At 44.2% G+C, this 14,984-nt stretch overlaps 2 protein-coding genes across 5 annotated transcripts; one reads left to right on the top strand and one right to left on the bottom strand.

The window, feature by feature from the left end:
* The first annotated feature begins 699 nt into the window (after positions 1-699).
* On the top strand, positions 700-4,982 carry tmcc2 (transmembrane and coiled-coil domain family 2). Its single transcript, XM_029501603.1, has 5 exons — positions 700-751; positions 2,640-3,035; positions 3,339-3,955; positions 4,227-4,362; positions 4,683-4,982. The coding sequence occupies exons 1-5, from the start codon at positions 749-751 to the stop codon at positions 4,980-4,982; spliced, it is 1,452 nt and encodes a 483-aa protein (XP_029357463.1). The 5' UTR covers positions 700-748.
* Positions 4,983-6,897: 1,915 nt separating this feature from the next.
* On the bottom strand, positions 6,898-13,922 carry usp49 (ubiquitin specific peptidase 49). Of its 4 annotated transcripts, XM_029501599.1 has the most exons (8): positions 13,674-13,922; positions 12,087-12,198; positions 11,315-11,977; positions 10,506-11,269; positions 9,819-10,026; positions 9,116-9,224; positions 8,717-8,922; positions 6,898-8,622 (listed from the first exon to the last, which is right to left on the bottom strand). In XM_029501599.1, exons 3-8 carry the CDS (start codon positions 11,910-11,912, stop codon positions 8,519-8,521), a joined length of 1,989 nt encoding a protein of 662 aa, XP_029357459.1. In that variant the 5' UTR covers positions 11,913-11,977; positions 12,087-12,198; positions 13,674-13,922; the 3' UTR covers positions 6,898-8,518. The 4 variants fall into 4 exon arrangements, with proteins under 4 accessions (XP_029357459.1, XP_029357455.1, XP_029357458.1 ...); XM_029501595.1 differs by having other exon boundaries at positions 10,506-11,977; XM_029501598.1 differs by lacking the exon at positions 13,674-13,922 and adding an exon at positions 13,481-13,648 and having other exon boundaries at positions 10,506-11,977.
* Between the last annotated feature and the right edge of the window lie 1,062 nt (positions 13,923-14,984).

Genomic DNA, 14,984 nt, shown 5'->3' with positions numbered 1-14,984 from the left:
ACACCGAAGCTGGTTTGGCAGTACATGATGTGCGACCACTTTACAAACACGCTTTGTGTTGATTTCTCCTCATATTTTTCTGTCGTCCCTTTGCTCTTTACAATGAAACTTTCAGGTAATAAAATGTGACACCTTGTGGGTTAAATTACTCAACGAACTGTGCGGTGCTGTTAAAAATGACCTCCAGGTCTTACACTTTCTGATGTTGTGTTGCTGTGATGTTAGACCTTTTCATTTGTGATGAGCAGCAGGAGCATTACATCGCTGCAGTCCCACATCAGCAGCAGCAGCAGCACACTGTGGTTGTGTGATGGATAAATGTTTTAGGGGATGATGGGACAGCATCATGCCCCGCCCACCTCTCTTCAACCCCCCCCAAACACACACACACACACACGCCCTCCCCTCCTCCCTCCATCATCTGTCCCTCAGCTCACACATCTATTACAGGGCGGGACATAGAGAGAGAGAGAGCAGCCGAGGGAGGCGGAGGGAGCATATGACACAAAGGGGAGAGAGAGAGGGGGAGGGAGCGATAGATCAGAGAGGGAGTGTGAGGCTGCAGATGTCGGTGGCAGCAACGATGGAGCTGTAGCATCCAGAGAGGTGGTAGTCAGCCACACAGCGGCTGGGGGGAGAGATATCTGAGGAGGGGGCTCCTCCTCGGTGGGACAGGGGGAGGAGGAGGAGGAGGATGGGCCTCGATCACAGACTTGCAATGGCACTGCAAAAATTGGATTAAAGCAGTATGGTAACGTTTCTAATTTAATTTATTGCTGTGCTGCTTGTGTCTCATCCTCGTGTGTTCGCATCCATCGTCACAGTGTGTCTCCTGTCGAGACAAGAAGGCACAGACTCACTCTGGTCCTCTTGGTCTTTTTTTTTTTTTATGCCACATACGTTGCCACCTCCACCCTCATCCTCACAACCCACGTTTTTCCTCCAACCCCCCTGAGCTCCTGATTCATCATCCTCGGACATCACCTTGTGTGCTCAAAAAAAAAAACAAAAAAACACCAACATTGGATTCTGATGGCTGCAGCCATCGAGTTGTTGTTTTGTTGTTTTCCCCCGTGTGTGTGTGTGTGTGTGCGTTTGTAGCTGGACTCTGCATCCTTCCTCCTGCAGGAGCTGCCGCTTTGCTGCACTTTCTCTGACAAGATCAGGAAATGATTAACCACCAGGCACTGCAGTCGTCTGTTTCCCCTCCCTCTGACAATGGGATTTTAACATGCTAAAACACACACACACACACACGCACGCACACACACACACACACACACACACACACACACACACACACACACACACACACACACACACACACACACACACACACACACGCACGCACACATGCGCATGCACACTGCCTGCTTCGCCTCGCTCGGGATGATGATGATAAATGCGCAGGGAACTTGAGCTCATTTCACACCGCCAGGCAAATAAAACATAAATAAATCCGTCCAGAGAAAGTGGAGCAGCGCGGCGTGTCGCTTCGTGTCATGGTTCTCGTGTTTCAGGGTGTGATCACCGTGTTTTGGCGTCCGGCAGAGGGTCATTAACAGTCCGCCATCTGCCAAGCTGCCACTACGAATATAATACCAGGGAATCCCCTCACGGTGAACACAGGACAGGGTCACTGGTTTCAATGGAGCAGGCCTATAACATCGTGAAAAATCAGCGTGAGGCCAGAATCACACAATACAGAAAACACATGAGATGTAGCCTGAAGTGGATAATCATCATCATCATCATCATCATCATCATCATCATCATCATCACCAGAAAGGCTGCTTGCTCCACATTGTTCTTTGAATATTGCCATGCCGTTTGATTTTAGTCTCTTAGCCTGTTAGATTCCTGATGCATTTATAAAGGAGAGGTGTGACTTGTTTGTCATGAGGCAGAGTTTTTGAGGCTGTGCAGGGCAGGAAGCAGAACAATTATATTTCATTTCATTAATGCATGATGGCCTTTTTGTGTACCCTCTAATGCCTCAGCTAAATCAATTACCGGCATGACCACCAGTGGTGGAAAATAACTAACTGCAAGTAGCCTCATTTCACATCTGATCTTTTTTATGTGCTCAGGGATTTCACTTTGACTGGCACTTTATTTTAAGAATGTGTGATTCTCTGATGATTTTCAAAGAGTTTCCTCCTTCAAACTCTGCAGATAAACAGACAAAGTCCAGGTCTGATACTGTCGTTTCAAACTGTTCAGTTTATGGATATTTGTAGTCCTCAAAATATATCCCTTTGAAATATGAGCAACTTAATGGAAATGTGCAAGTGTGCAAGTGTACCAACTGAACTCTGTCTACAGTATTTGTGTAGTAAAATTGAAGGGAAAATTTCCCAGGAAATAATTACTGTGAACCCATTAATAAAGAACTGCCAGTATGGTAGCCCTTTATTTTCATAATTTGTTAGAGAGCAGTTCATCTGTTAGGACATAGATTATAGTTTATCTCAGGTTGATATGAATTTTTTTGCCCTTCAGCCTAATTTGACAACAGAAGAAAAATAATTAGAGTTAGTCACAATAATGCCATGCAATTCTTCTTTTAAATGAATAAAATTATGGTGGACTAGTTGAATGTGCTTTAATTACCTCCCTGTCTTCTCTTGTCCCCTCAGCTGGACAAGAGTGAGGTGACAACTCTAGGCATACCCTCCACAACCAGCCATGGAGGCTCTGACAGTAACATCAGCGTTGAAGCAGCAGGGGCAGCGTCTGGGATCATGGCCGGGGGTGCAGAGGGTTCATTGGCTGGCGAGCCACAGCGGACACGTGCTGCTCTTGAGCATCTGCAGCAGAAGATCCTGAAGGTCACTGAGCAGATCCGCGTGGAACAGGAGGCCCGAGACGACAATGTTGCAGAGTACCTGAAGTTGGCGCACAACGCAGACAAACAGCAGGCGTCCAGGATCAAACAGGTCTTTGAGAAGAAGAACCAGAAGTCAGCACAGACCATCGCACACTTGCACAAGAAACTAGAGCACTATCATAAGAAGCTAAAGGAGATTGAACAAGTAAGTGTGTGTCTGTCCAGGATGTACACATTTTTCCTGCGGTTTCTGCTTCATTATTTCATGAATGACAAAAAACAGATGTTCTATATTTCTGAGGACAGTTGTGTCCACATATAGGCTGAGACTTCTTATCTCCTAATGCTTTTTAAACCAATGCATCACCCCGTGTCTCACCTAATTCTCTAAAGGACCTATTTTCCTTTTCTATCTTCCTACAGTTTTATCCCTTAAACCTAATCACCTCTCTCCCACCTTTGAGATCCTCCACTTCTCTGCTTCCTCATTTCTCTTCCCTCTCTACAGAATGGGCCGGCTCGGCAACCTAAGGATGTCCTGCGGGACATGCAGCAAGGATTGAAGGACGTGCGGGCCAACGTTCGTGCTGGGATAAGTGGCTTTGGAGGTGGTGTAGTTGAAGGGGTCAAAGGTGGTGTGTCTGCCCTTACTCACACAGCCGTGGTCTCCAAGCCACGAGAGTTTGCCAGCCTCATCAGGAACAAGTTTGGCAGCGCAGATAACATCGCTCACCTGAAGGACACACTCGAGGACGGCGTAGGGGGCCACTCCGAAGACACCCCCACACCTCGGGCATTGAGTGGAAGCGCTACTCTAGTCTCAAGCCCAAAATACGGCAGTGACGACGAGTGCTCCAGCGCCACATCTGGCTCCGGGGCAGGCAGTAATTCTGGTGGGGCAGGGGGAGGAGGAGGATTGTTGGGGCCAACGATGGGGAGTCCTAGACTGGACGGGCACCATCACCATCACCATCACATGCACAGCTCTTGGGACTCTTTGCTTGAGGGCCTACAGGAGATCAAAGCCAGTCAGGCACATATGGAGGATGCCATCGAGGACATGAAGGGACAGCTGCAGAGTGATTATTCCTACATGACACAGTGCCTGCAGGAGGAAAGATACAGGTGGGAATCACCAAAATACTGACAGCTGCTCTAAGCAAACATGTCCATGTTGTTTAATTAGTGAAGTCCTAAAGAAATCCTATGAAAACACTGAAACCAGCAGTGCTTTCCTGCATCCCTCAGTTTTCTTAACTGTTAACCAACAAATATGTTTTGTTTCCATTCCAATAGTTTTTGGGAATAATGAAGCGCTCATCTATGAATGTATATAAATGTATATATATATATATATATATATATATATGGGATTTATTTTGAACTGAACATTTAGGTATGAGCGACTTGAGGAGCAACTGAATGACTTGACGGAGCTGCACCAAAATGAGATGACCAATCTGAAACAAGAGCTCGCCAGCATGGAGGAAAAAGTGGCCTACCAGTCTTATGAGAGGGCGAGAGACATACAGGTAAAAATCTGCCACATTAGTGTGAAGACACAAGCAACAATATCCTAGTGTTATGATAATTCCTGTTTGAAACTGACAGGCAGCTTTCTTCTTGTTTACTTTATGCAAAATGCTTACTTTGTTTTTATTATTGTAGACAATTGAAGTGAAGTTTTTTTGCTCAAACCTGGTCAAAATGGTAAAATGAACAAAAGTAGCTGTAGACGAGTATCGAAACAATACATCAACAATTGGCTGAGAAAAGTTTTCAGGGCCTCTTAGGTTGCAGAGATTTGAAATCTGACAGTGTGGGAATTCTCTGTGTGGGCTGGTGCGTGCAGGAGGCTGTGGAGTCGTGCCTGACCCGCATCACCAAGCTGGAGCTGCAGCAGCAACAGCAGCAGGTCGTCCAGTTGGAGGGAGTGGAGAACGCCAACGCTCGAGCTCTGCTGGGAAAACTTATCAATATCATTCTGGCACTCATGGCGGTGCTGCTGGTCTTTGTCTCCACTTTGGCCAACTTCATCACCCCCCTGATGAAGACCCGGGCCCGAGTAGCTGCCACCGTCCTGCTGACTTTGCTGCTGTTCATCCTGTGGAAGCAGTGGGACTTTGTTGAGCTGTGGCTGCTGCCCAGCTGAGCTCCCTGTGAGAGACTCCAAAGGGGACCAGAGCAGAAAGACACAGCTGGGCTCAGTTTCATCGCCACCACAAAAGGATTTGGAGACTGAAATAGAAAGAGAGCTGCTGCAATCGGTCCCTTTGAGTTTAGGGTAGAGGGATCTGAGGGGAAAACATGGCACTTTTAGTGGAGGGCAGGGTGAGATCCAGCCTACAAGGTGTGTTAAACAATAAAAGACATCATCTCATCTCACCCAAGTCTGTTGCTGTTGATGACCAATCATCAGTTGTAATGCTGTCACCAAAAACTGTGTTTCCCGCGAGGCATCTTTGGATCGTCTTTTCTAATTACTTATGATACACGAGTTACAAAGACTAGAGCAAGAGACTGTAAAATGCTGATCATGTCTGCTGCAACCTTCATGTTGAAGTTATCGTATATTTGAGAGGAAAAGTTTTTTTTCATGAATGTTATCTGCTCATGCATGTCCTCATATGTGCACTGAGACACATTTAGCTGGCATGGGTTGGCATTTCCGTGACAACAAAATGAACCGTCTATAATTGCTATTGTGTTGACAGAAATACAGTACAGACATGTTGTATGTAGTGTCATTCCTGGTTCCTTTCCTGGTCTGATGTTGGAGCTTTTTAGACAAATTTCTTTATTTTTCTTTTTTTCTTGAAGGAGAAGGAACCTTTTTTTTTGTTAATCACAATAATTCAATTATGTAAAATCTGTTCTGTCCATAAACACTATTTTATGACCACTATTGTAGAACTGCTACTATTCACTTTGTCAAAACTAACTGGCATGTCAAATTGTTGTCAAATCAAGGTTTATATCCAGATTGCAAAAAATAATTATTGCTGTTTTATTAAACAATGGGGAAAATAAACACTTTAATATATTAATTTCATCTTGAATGTATCCCTATCATCCTTGGTTTAGTCTGAACTTTTAGACTAAGTGAGTGAAAAACATCTCACATAACTTGAGATATAGAAATAATGGCAATGTTTTCTAATATTGAATGATTTGCAAATGTTGTAAATATTGTGTTTACTGAAGTTATAAGGACCATTTAAGGGCTTTTAATAATGGTAACTTAAGAGTTTTCTGGTTGTGAAAAATCCATTAACTAATTTGGACACCTTCGAAAAATTGTTTTAATGAATCGGGACTAAAATGTAGTTATTATCTACTCATCATTTGGCCTTTAACAGTTCACTACACTGTAGCTGAAACATTACCAAATAAAATAAAAAAATCACAGGATTTTTTTTGCAGACGAAAAACTCTTAACACTTTTCTCTTAAAACTTTGGTGTAAATAAAGAATTTAGAAACCATTATAAAGCCTTTGGTTACAACTTTAATCCCTATGCGCAATATTAGAACGCACAGCTGAAATAATATTTATTAGCACAAGTATGAATCTGCTGTTGACTGGAGGCAGCACAGAAACCTAGCTTTGAACGTCACGTTTAGCAAACCATCATCCTGTGGAGCTGCAGATAACAGGAGCTCCAGGAAGATGCTTGACGCTAACCTGCTGTTCGGCGAACTGGCATTACACGATCAAAGAAAATTGAAGCAGACGCTGTGCAGAGAAGAGAAATAATCCAGAGATTGTTTACATTTAATACCTCTTCAGCAGCATCTCTGTCTGGTCCAAAGGTTTCAAGTCTTTAAGGACACATTAGAGCAGAATTAACATGAGAAGTCAACTGAAATAATCCTGTGGATTAGTTCAATCCTACTCCTGTATGTCCGTTTTGACACTGAATGGTTGAAGGGCTGATTTCCAACACATTTCCTGACTTCGTTTACACCTATAGATCATGTTTGTAACCCCATGTAGTTTTAGTATTAGTTCATTTTGACTAAATGCTCATCATTTTAAGACTCCATCAGTCTTCCTTCCTTTAAGTCATTCAAAACCACCTCTCAAGCTCTTTGGGAAATATTCATCTTAAAAAGAAATCAACTTAAAAAAATTCTTCAAATTTGTTTTGTCTTTTTAATCATTACTGTCAGACAAAACCCATATGAACATTACATTTATGACAGGTATTGTTACAGTACAAGACAGAACTCAAGGGGATCAGAGCCTGTGGCATGGCCACACCTGACCACTAAAAAGTAAGACATTCATCGTCATTAGATTGTTCCAACTTTTACAGAGTTCACAAATGTGGTTTGTATTTGACTCGTATCAAACACAGCAGATTCTTCTTGATTACCTAGCAAATTCTAAAGACCTTGATAGAAACAGCAGAGTAGAAAAAAAACATTGTATAATAAGCAGAAGAATTCCTGATTTTATCTCAAATTCCTGTCAAGATGCAAGATGTACAATATATTGCTTTCAGGTGCTAAACTCAAAATGGGTACCCCACGTCTCCCAAAAACACATTCCTCAGTATCGCAGTCTGGCCTTTAACTCGTTTCCCTCCTCCTGTCTTTCCTGCTCAGATGCAGTGTCTCTGACCTGGGCTCAGACTAGTCTAACAGTGAAATCGCAGGGGGGAGCTGCCATTTAAAGAAGTTACAGGAGCTAAAACATGAACAATCACAAAAATAGGACCAACAGTAATAGCCCCTCCTCAAAAGTGCAGCTTTCAGTCATTCATCTTTAAATCAAGTGTCTGATACTTAAACTTTTTGCTTCTTTTAGTGGAAGTGGAAAATAGAATGACTACAAAATTAAAAAAAATAAAATAAAAAAAATTCCTGTTCACTGAGAGCGCCCACCAAGGCCTCAAGCCTAAGACACAGTATCCAGTCACAGCAGTACGATTGAGGAGAGGACATGGTGAAATACAAATGACATGATGAGTATTAAAAGTTTCCATAACTGACATTTCACAATAATTAAAAAAGCTCAACAGGAGGCAACACAGAGCCTGGACTTCAGTCTCCTCTATCACTACACTTCTTTCATTCAAGTGGATCCATGTAATGATACTGAAAGATGTACCTCCCAGATCAAATGTACAGTTACATATAAAACGCACATTGTTAACTTCATTCTGAGAGAACGCTCCAAACTCCAGAGTCCGTGTTGCCTGTAAAATGTAAAATGCTGTCTCAGGAGAATGCCTGGTTGTTTCCAGACTCAACAGACATAAGCCTGATTGGTTTTAAAAAACATAGACACACAACTTGGTGTTCAGCAGGACAGAGTCGGACCTGCTCCCACAGTCTTCAGGCCATAAACCAAATGCTGGTCCCACAGGGTGGAGAAACCTATTGCCTCATTTATGAAAAGGTTTTTGATTTCTTTTTTTCCACTACAAAATGTAAATGAAAATCCACCAATTGTAAATTACAGTATACATATCATTGCGTTCACCTTTCTAAACTGGAATATGCTGCTAAAATCCTCATCTTAACTCATGATTGTGGCTGTCCTACTGCCCTCATTGGGATCTTTTTTTAGTAGATCGTTTTAAAGTGATTGTTTAATTACATCTGGGAAAACATCAGAGAACATTTTCATAAATGCAGCCCAAAGTTGCCATGTGCAGGTCGACATCACAGCGAGAGGTGCCTAGGCAGACCTCTGGGTATAGAACAGAATATAGGCCTGAGTGTTGCACACTTCCTCCACACTGCAAACCTTCATCTCAGAGTCATTACAGTGGACCCAGAAACCTGACGATAAAGAAGACAATAACAAAAATCAAAAACACAACAGAACACCAGAAAATCACGAGCTGACGTAAAATGAGCCTGTTTGCTTCCTTACCTCCTTCTGTGTTGTAGCAGTATGCGGTGTAGTGCCCTGAGCCAAAGCCTTTACCGTGATGCATGACTACAGCAGACAGATCGTAGGTGTAGCCGCCTCTGTGGACAGGGTGACCTGAGCCTGTACAGCAGTATGGTTTGATGTTCAGAACCTGGTCAAAGGCCACGTGGACGCCGATTTTCTCCCTATGGTTCCGCCCCGACCATCTGCTAGAAAACAGAGCCCAGTTAGTGTCACGAGGACCCATTAGCCTCCTGATAAAAATAAATTCTCATGTACTAAATGACTCTGTTGTCAGCTGAAGAAGAAACAATTACCACTGTGTTTCCAAAACAAGCTTACATTCTCATGTTATCTCATTTCTAGTAAACATGAAAGTGAGCCAACAGAGAAACTTGCCTGAAGCGTTTGAGGTGCAGCCGTAGAACCTGAGGTAAGCGGTAGATCAGAAGCTGCTTACGTGCCTCTGACAGAACTAAGGGTTTGTGAGATGATTTCCGTCTTCTTTCTGGCAAACCATGAGACAGCAAGATGCTATGTTAATCCACACAGGAATTCAAATGTTTTTACTGAAGGAATGCTTTGTTCTCGTGCAGAGGTGGCACTTTCTTATAATTTCTTCAGGCTTTGCAAACAGGTAAGAAAACATTTAATGGCTTTCAGAAAGGTTGCTTCCTGCAACAAGTGGGCTGACAACACCTGTTATCACCAACCAGGGACTGTCCACAGTGCCAATTCTTCAAGAAACATTCAATAAAATCCCAAATCAGAGAATGCAGTTCAACTGAAAAGCTATGCAATTCCTGCGATCTCTGGCTCGTCTCGCTTTCTCCTGGGATCTTTTTCACAATCAGAGCCCAATTTCCGTGGTGAGATAACTTCATTTGTACAACAGCAACCTTTATGCAACCACTTCACTAAGAAAACTGTATTAAGACGTGATGTAAAAATAAACTATACATGAAGCCTAAGAAGATTGAGTTTGAAAAATAGTTCAACTCCACTCTCAGCTATCAATTTTAGTGAGAAGTAGGAAAATCCTAACAAAACAGAACTCAAGTCACAAGTGTTTCCAGAAGTTGTAGGACACCAATGTACTAACTGTTGCAGTGGTTGCAGGCATAGATGCTGCCTTCAAGAGCTTCCATCTCTGTAAACTTGGACAGCATCTCGGTGAGGGTGCAGCTGCGCTGGTAAGCTGTAGAGCCTGTGCCTTTCTCTATGCTGTGATATCGCTCTGGAAACTCCAAAGACAAATCCCAGAATGGCTCAACTGTGTTCGACTTGTGCTTACAGGACAGACACGTCACCTAAAAAACACACAGCAGAAAGAGGGCAAAACCATGTGAGGACATCAGTGATAAATAGTTTTGATGTTGATGTCAGAACATTTTCATTTTAGAAATGAAATGGCTCTAAAGAGATGATGCAAGGACATTTGAAAACATCACAAAATCTTACTAGTTAGAAAATATCCTAGCATTTAAATATGCAACAAAATAAAAGCTGATTTACTGCTTTAGGGGTGGAGAAATTATAAATATTAGTAGCAATTGAGCCTCACTATTCACCGGGGTACGAATACATGTTTGTGAATAATACATAAGGCTGAATATGTCTCTAGTTCGTAATAAAACAACAACAATCTTAATGCCTGTGACTGGTTATATCTATGTTGTGTGAAAGCAATACAGCTCTGTAAAATGTATGTTCTTCATTGAATTTATGAAATATTGGGGAAAGACAATCACACTAGAAAATCTTTGTTTTGGTGAGCTGTCGGTCTCACCTGGCTGAGTAGCTGCCCATGAAAGATGGTGTTAAGGACCTTTAGCACTTGCTTGGATAGTTTCCTCTTTGTGATGGGGATAACTATCCTGCGTTTGGACCCCTCTGTGTCCAGCTCCTGCTGCACCTTGTCCAGCAGCTCACACAGGAACTCCTGGGCATCCTGCTGGTCATACCCACGGAAAGCTGGGATGAGGTTCCACACAGAGTGCAGCATGGCGAAGGGAGATACCAGAGACCACCGGCCAGACCACATGACCCTGAAAAGTGTATGCAACTCATGGCACAGAGACATTTGCTGGCGGGTAGAGCAGCGAGGCTCCTTAGGCTGGACCAGCTCAGCAGCCTGTGAGGACAGTGGAGCACTCTCTTTTTTGCCCACTGGCAAATTCCAACAACCTGCTCTCCCCATACGTCCAAGAGGGCATCCTGACAATGCTGTGTTACCACTGCTGACTACACCTCCTGTTACCCCCTTCATCCCCTGGGAGTGATTGGTCTTGGCCAGCAGCTCCTCAGTCTCACAAAGGTCCAAAGTGAGAAAACACTCCCTGAATTTCTGCAGGTGGCTCAGCACCTGCAATATTGAGTTCATGTAACATGTGTTCCCCAAGTTGCGCAGACCGGTGACGCCCGGAGCAGGTCTCCGGCGGGTTACCGCATGTGTGGAGTAATATCGTCTCAGTTTAGCAGCTCTGCCATTATGAGGAGCCTTACGGGACAAGGTTAGAAGGGAAGGCTTCTTGGGAGGAGGAGGTAGGCGTTCTGGCGGGTCGCGAAATTTGCGAGGAATGAGTGTGATCATTGAACGTGGAGCCTGAGTAAGAAGCCTAGCACTCTTTCTGGGAGGTACATTGCCAAGCTCTTCCATGAGTCTCCTTTTTACCTCTTTCTTTTGTCTTCGTGCTTCCTCAAGTTTCTCCTTGCGTTGATTCTGCAGCTCCTGATGTTTGCCGATCCACGTTTGAAACATCTTCCCAAGGAGTGCTTTCCTCCTGTGACGCAAGGCCAGCTGCATGGGGGGCTGTGGCCCACCTTCCCCGACCCAGAGGGGGCACTCCCCCCCAGTCGACGAACGTAGGGAACGTCTACCTGGGCTCCGAACAGTAGAGAGTGCCCCTCTGAGGAGTTTGAGGTCTCCCTCTGCATTATCATTGAGTACATAGTCTCCACAAGCAAAGCAGAAGACATCCAACTCACGCACCTCCATAGCCAGTGGGTGGTGTGACTCCTGAAAGTGTTTGAGTGAGTGCTCCTCCATAAAACGTCCACAGGCTACGTGGGAGCACTTGAGGCAGGCCCACACTGAATCTGTGGTGCTGCAGTCCACACAGTGCCATTTTTGTGGATTGAGGATAGAATGATCGTGGCCCAGACGAAGGCGTCCCACGTGCTTACAACGATCCATCTCTCCAGATACACATGTGGCCTCAGTGATAGGACACACGTCCTGTAGCCAAGCAGGAACTCATTCTGAGGGAAGAGTCAAACAGAAAAGATGAAATAAGTTGAAGATTAGTGCTTTTTATGGTGTCCAACAAAAAGAAAGTTAAATGACAAAAAAATAATTAAGTTAACTTACTGTAAATGCAGTTTGCTTGATCAGGTTTGGGATAATACATCACAGAACTCAAGAGCAGCATTCAGCTTGATCACCCATGTTCACGGTGAGCGATGGCACCAAGACGAACTTTCTGCAAAATCAGGATGAAATCCAATCAATAAAGCAAAATGCTTTTCTCTTTTAATAACAGTGTATAAATAAATAACAGGACGTGTTAAGCTTCTATTGAGGAGACCACAAAACTGCATATTGCCTGAGTTCAAGGACATCAGGAAACTTTAGAGTTAAAAGCCTGTGACATGAATACTCGAAAAATATAATATTCACACAGATACGATAATGTGAGCTGGTAATAACATATGTGACAAAGGAAAGTGGGTACTTTCCTCCATGTGTAAAAACAGTTCATGAATGCTAGATGTTGAGTGTGAAGTTTTTCCTTCACACAGTGCTCGGTGGGTGGTGCAGCACTGATGTCTGCAAGACTCCACCAATACAACATCACATTTCATAGCATCAACAGGAGTAAAGCCTTATCAGTTGGTGAAAGATGAGAATACAGACAGGGATTATTATGGCGCACCAATGGGATAGAAAACAGCTCTGAGAAAAAAAAACTTTCATACTTGTCTGCTGATGTTAAAGTCATGTTAATTTATTAAATGGTGACAAAAGTTCTCCAGCGGGTAAACTTAGAGGTGGTAGTATTGACAGGAAGGCTAATGGCTGTCTGTCCTGTGGCTAAACAATGCGACTGTCTATCACACCGGTGTTGTTCTGCGCACTGCTTTTTGCTTTGTTTTCTCGTTTCAAAACTAAAAAAAAAAAAAAGCAACAACAACAACGATGAATTGCAGCATTAACTTGCCAGTCGGTGCAACTGGTTTGTAGTTAGCTGCATGTGGGAATCCTGTTATATTCTGCTCCGCTGTTGTCTCTGCATGCTGGCTCAGTATTAACGCATCAGACGCCGATTATCAGAAATGTCTTAAAATCCCGGCTGCCTGTGTCCGCGGTCTGGAGCCTGTCGTCTGGCTCAGCCCGGCCGGCTCTTAACGCCATGCTAGGCTACTCCTCCATCACCATGTTGAGCCAGAACAAAGACCAGTCGGAGCCACTCTCCGGGAACATCCGACAACTTTGTTGGTCCGAAGCTGCCCAGCAGGAAATAAGTTAGCTACCGCCGCTAGCCGCTAACCCGTGCGACTCGGCACGGGGTCGCTTGTTACCGAGCCCTTTGCCGCCCCTGGCCGAATAAGGCACTTAGTTCAGCCCCCGACGGCTCCCCCTGCTCCGGGGAGCCAACATTTATGTTGTTAGCTCGCCCCGGTGCTAGCGTTAGCTCGGCGGCTAGCGGGGAGCTCAATCCAAGTTAACGCGACGTCTGCTCTCGGTCGCTAACGTTGACTAACCAGCACGGAGCGGAGCTGGCTAGCAAACTGCTCCGATAATCCTCCAAAAACTCCCGGTGACATTCACAGCGGAGAGCCGGTCAGTGGAGGGAAACGCTGCTCTAACGCCGGTCCTCGTCCCGGTCCGTTTTTAGTACATTTGTAATTTGTGGTAATGGGGGGTGGGGGGGGGGGGGAGGCTGGGTAACGTTACCGTCGCCAACATCCATCCATCCATCCATCCATCCGGTACTCTCGGAGCTGGTTGTTGTCCTCCTCACGGATTGAACAACCCAACTCCCGATCCGATCCCAGACCCCGCTGCTCTCATTGGACCGGGGCTGAGCGGCAGCCGGGCTCTCATTGGCGGAGTGGCTGAACAACAGGCAGCAGGATGGACCGTCCGACCGACCGTCCACCCACCGCTGCCCCCAGAACCTCCGACCCGGTGTCCCGGAGTCAGCCCCAGTGTGAGGCTTTTTCCGGTGGCCCCGCTGTCACGTTGAAAGGACTTCTTGAATGAACAGGTTGATACCTGTGCCAAGTATTAAACCATCCTGAGGCTGTTTTTTTTTTTTTTTTTTTTTTTGGAAAATTGTCAGACTCCTGAACTTCTCAGTTTATCGTGTTAAAGGGTTTCAGTGGCTAAACAATGCTCCATGTACCACTGACACACTTTTCTTTATATCATTGTTTGTGTGTGTGTATTTTTAGATGTGGTGGCGATCTAACACTCGCATCCTTTCCTGTAAAAGTATCTTATCACAATCCAAAAAATTAAATGCCCTGAAAAGTATTTCTTATATTTATTGCAAAATAATAGTCCCTTAGTGAGGTTTACATATTATACTTCAGAATAGTGACTGCATTAAAATAAAAGCTGCCTTTTAAATGCTATCCAACATGTACTTTCAATTAGACAGCTTTTCTGTATTGTGTGACCATGCACAGAAAAAATAAGTGATGAAATTAACTGAACGTGAAACAGTCAGAGCCAATGTAGTAAAGCCTGTGCTTTTCCACCATCAGCATGACTGGGAAATTTAAATAGAACAGAGACCTTATTTATGCTACATATGTATTCATTCATTCATCTTCTATCGCTAATCGGTTTCTGGTGATGGTCACCAGTCCATCACAGGGCAAACACACAGAGACAAACAAACAACCACTCACATTCACACTCAGACCTACTGACAATTTAGAGTCACCAGTCAAACTAAACATGCATGTCTTTGGAGGGTGGGAGAAAACCCACACAAGCACAGGCAAAACATGCAAACTCCACACAGAATGGCCCCAGGCCCGGGAATCGACACAGAGGCTTTGAACATTGCTAAATCACATGTTCTCCTGTTTAAAATGCTATTACAGTCTTTATCCACAATCTGTTCAAAGAAATCTAATGAGACAGGCTAAAAGAAAGGGTGAATAACTTCCAAGTAAAAATGCATCTCATACTCCAACTCCCCACCAGGAGGACATTTGCAGTAATGTGATTATATGGATTATCTTGTTGGAAATG

This window comes from Echeneis naucrates, chromosome 5, assembly GCF_900963305.1.
Source record: "Echeneis naucrates chromosome 5, fEcheNa1.1, whole genome shotgun sequence".
NCBI classification, from domain to species: domain Eukaryota; kingdom Metazoa; phylum Chordata; class Actinopteri; order Carangiformes; family Echeneidae; genus Echeneis; species Echeneis naucrates.
Note: the sequence above shows the minus strand (reverse complement) of the source record. Positions and strands in the feature narration are given on the sequence as shown.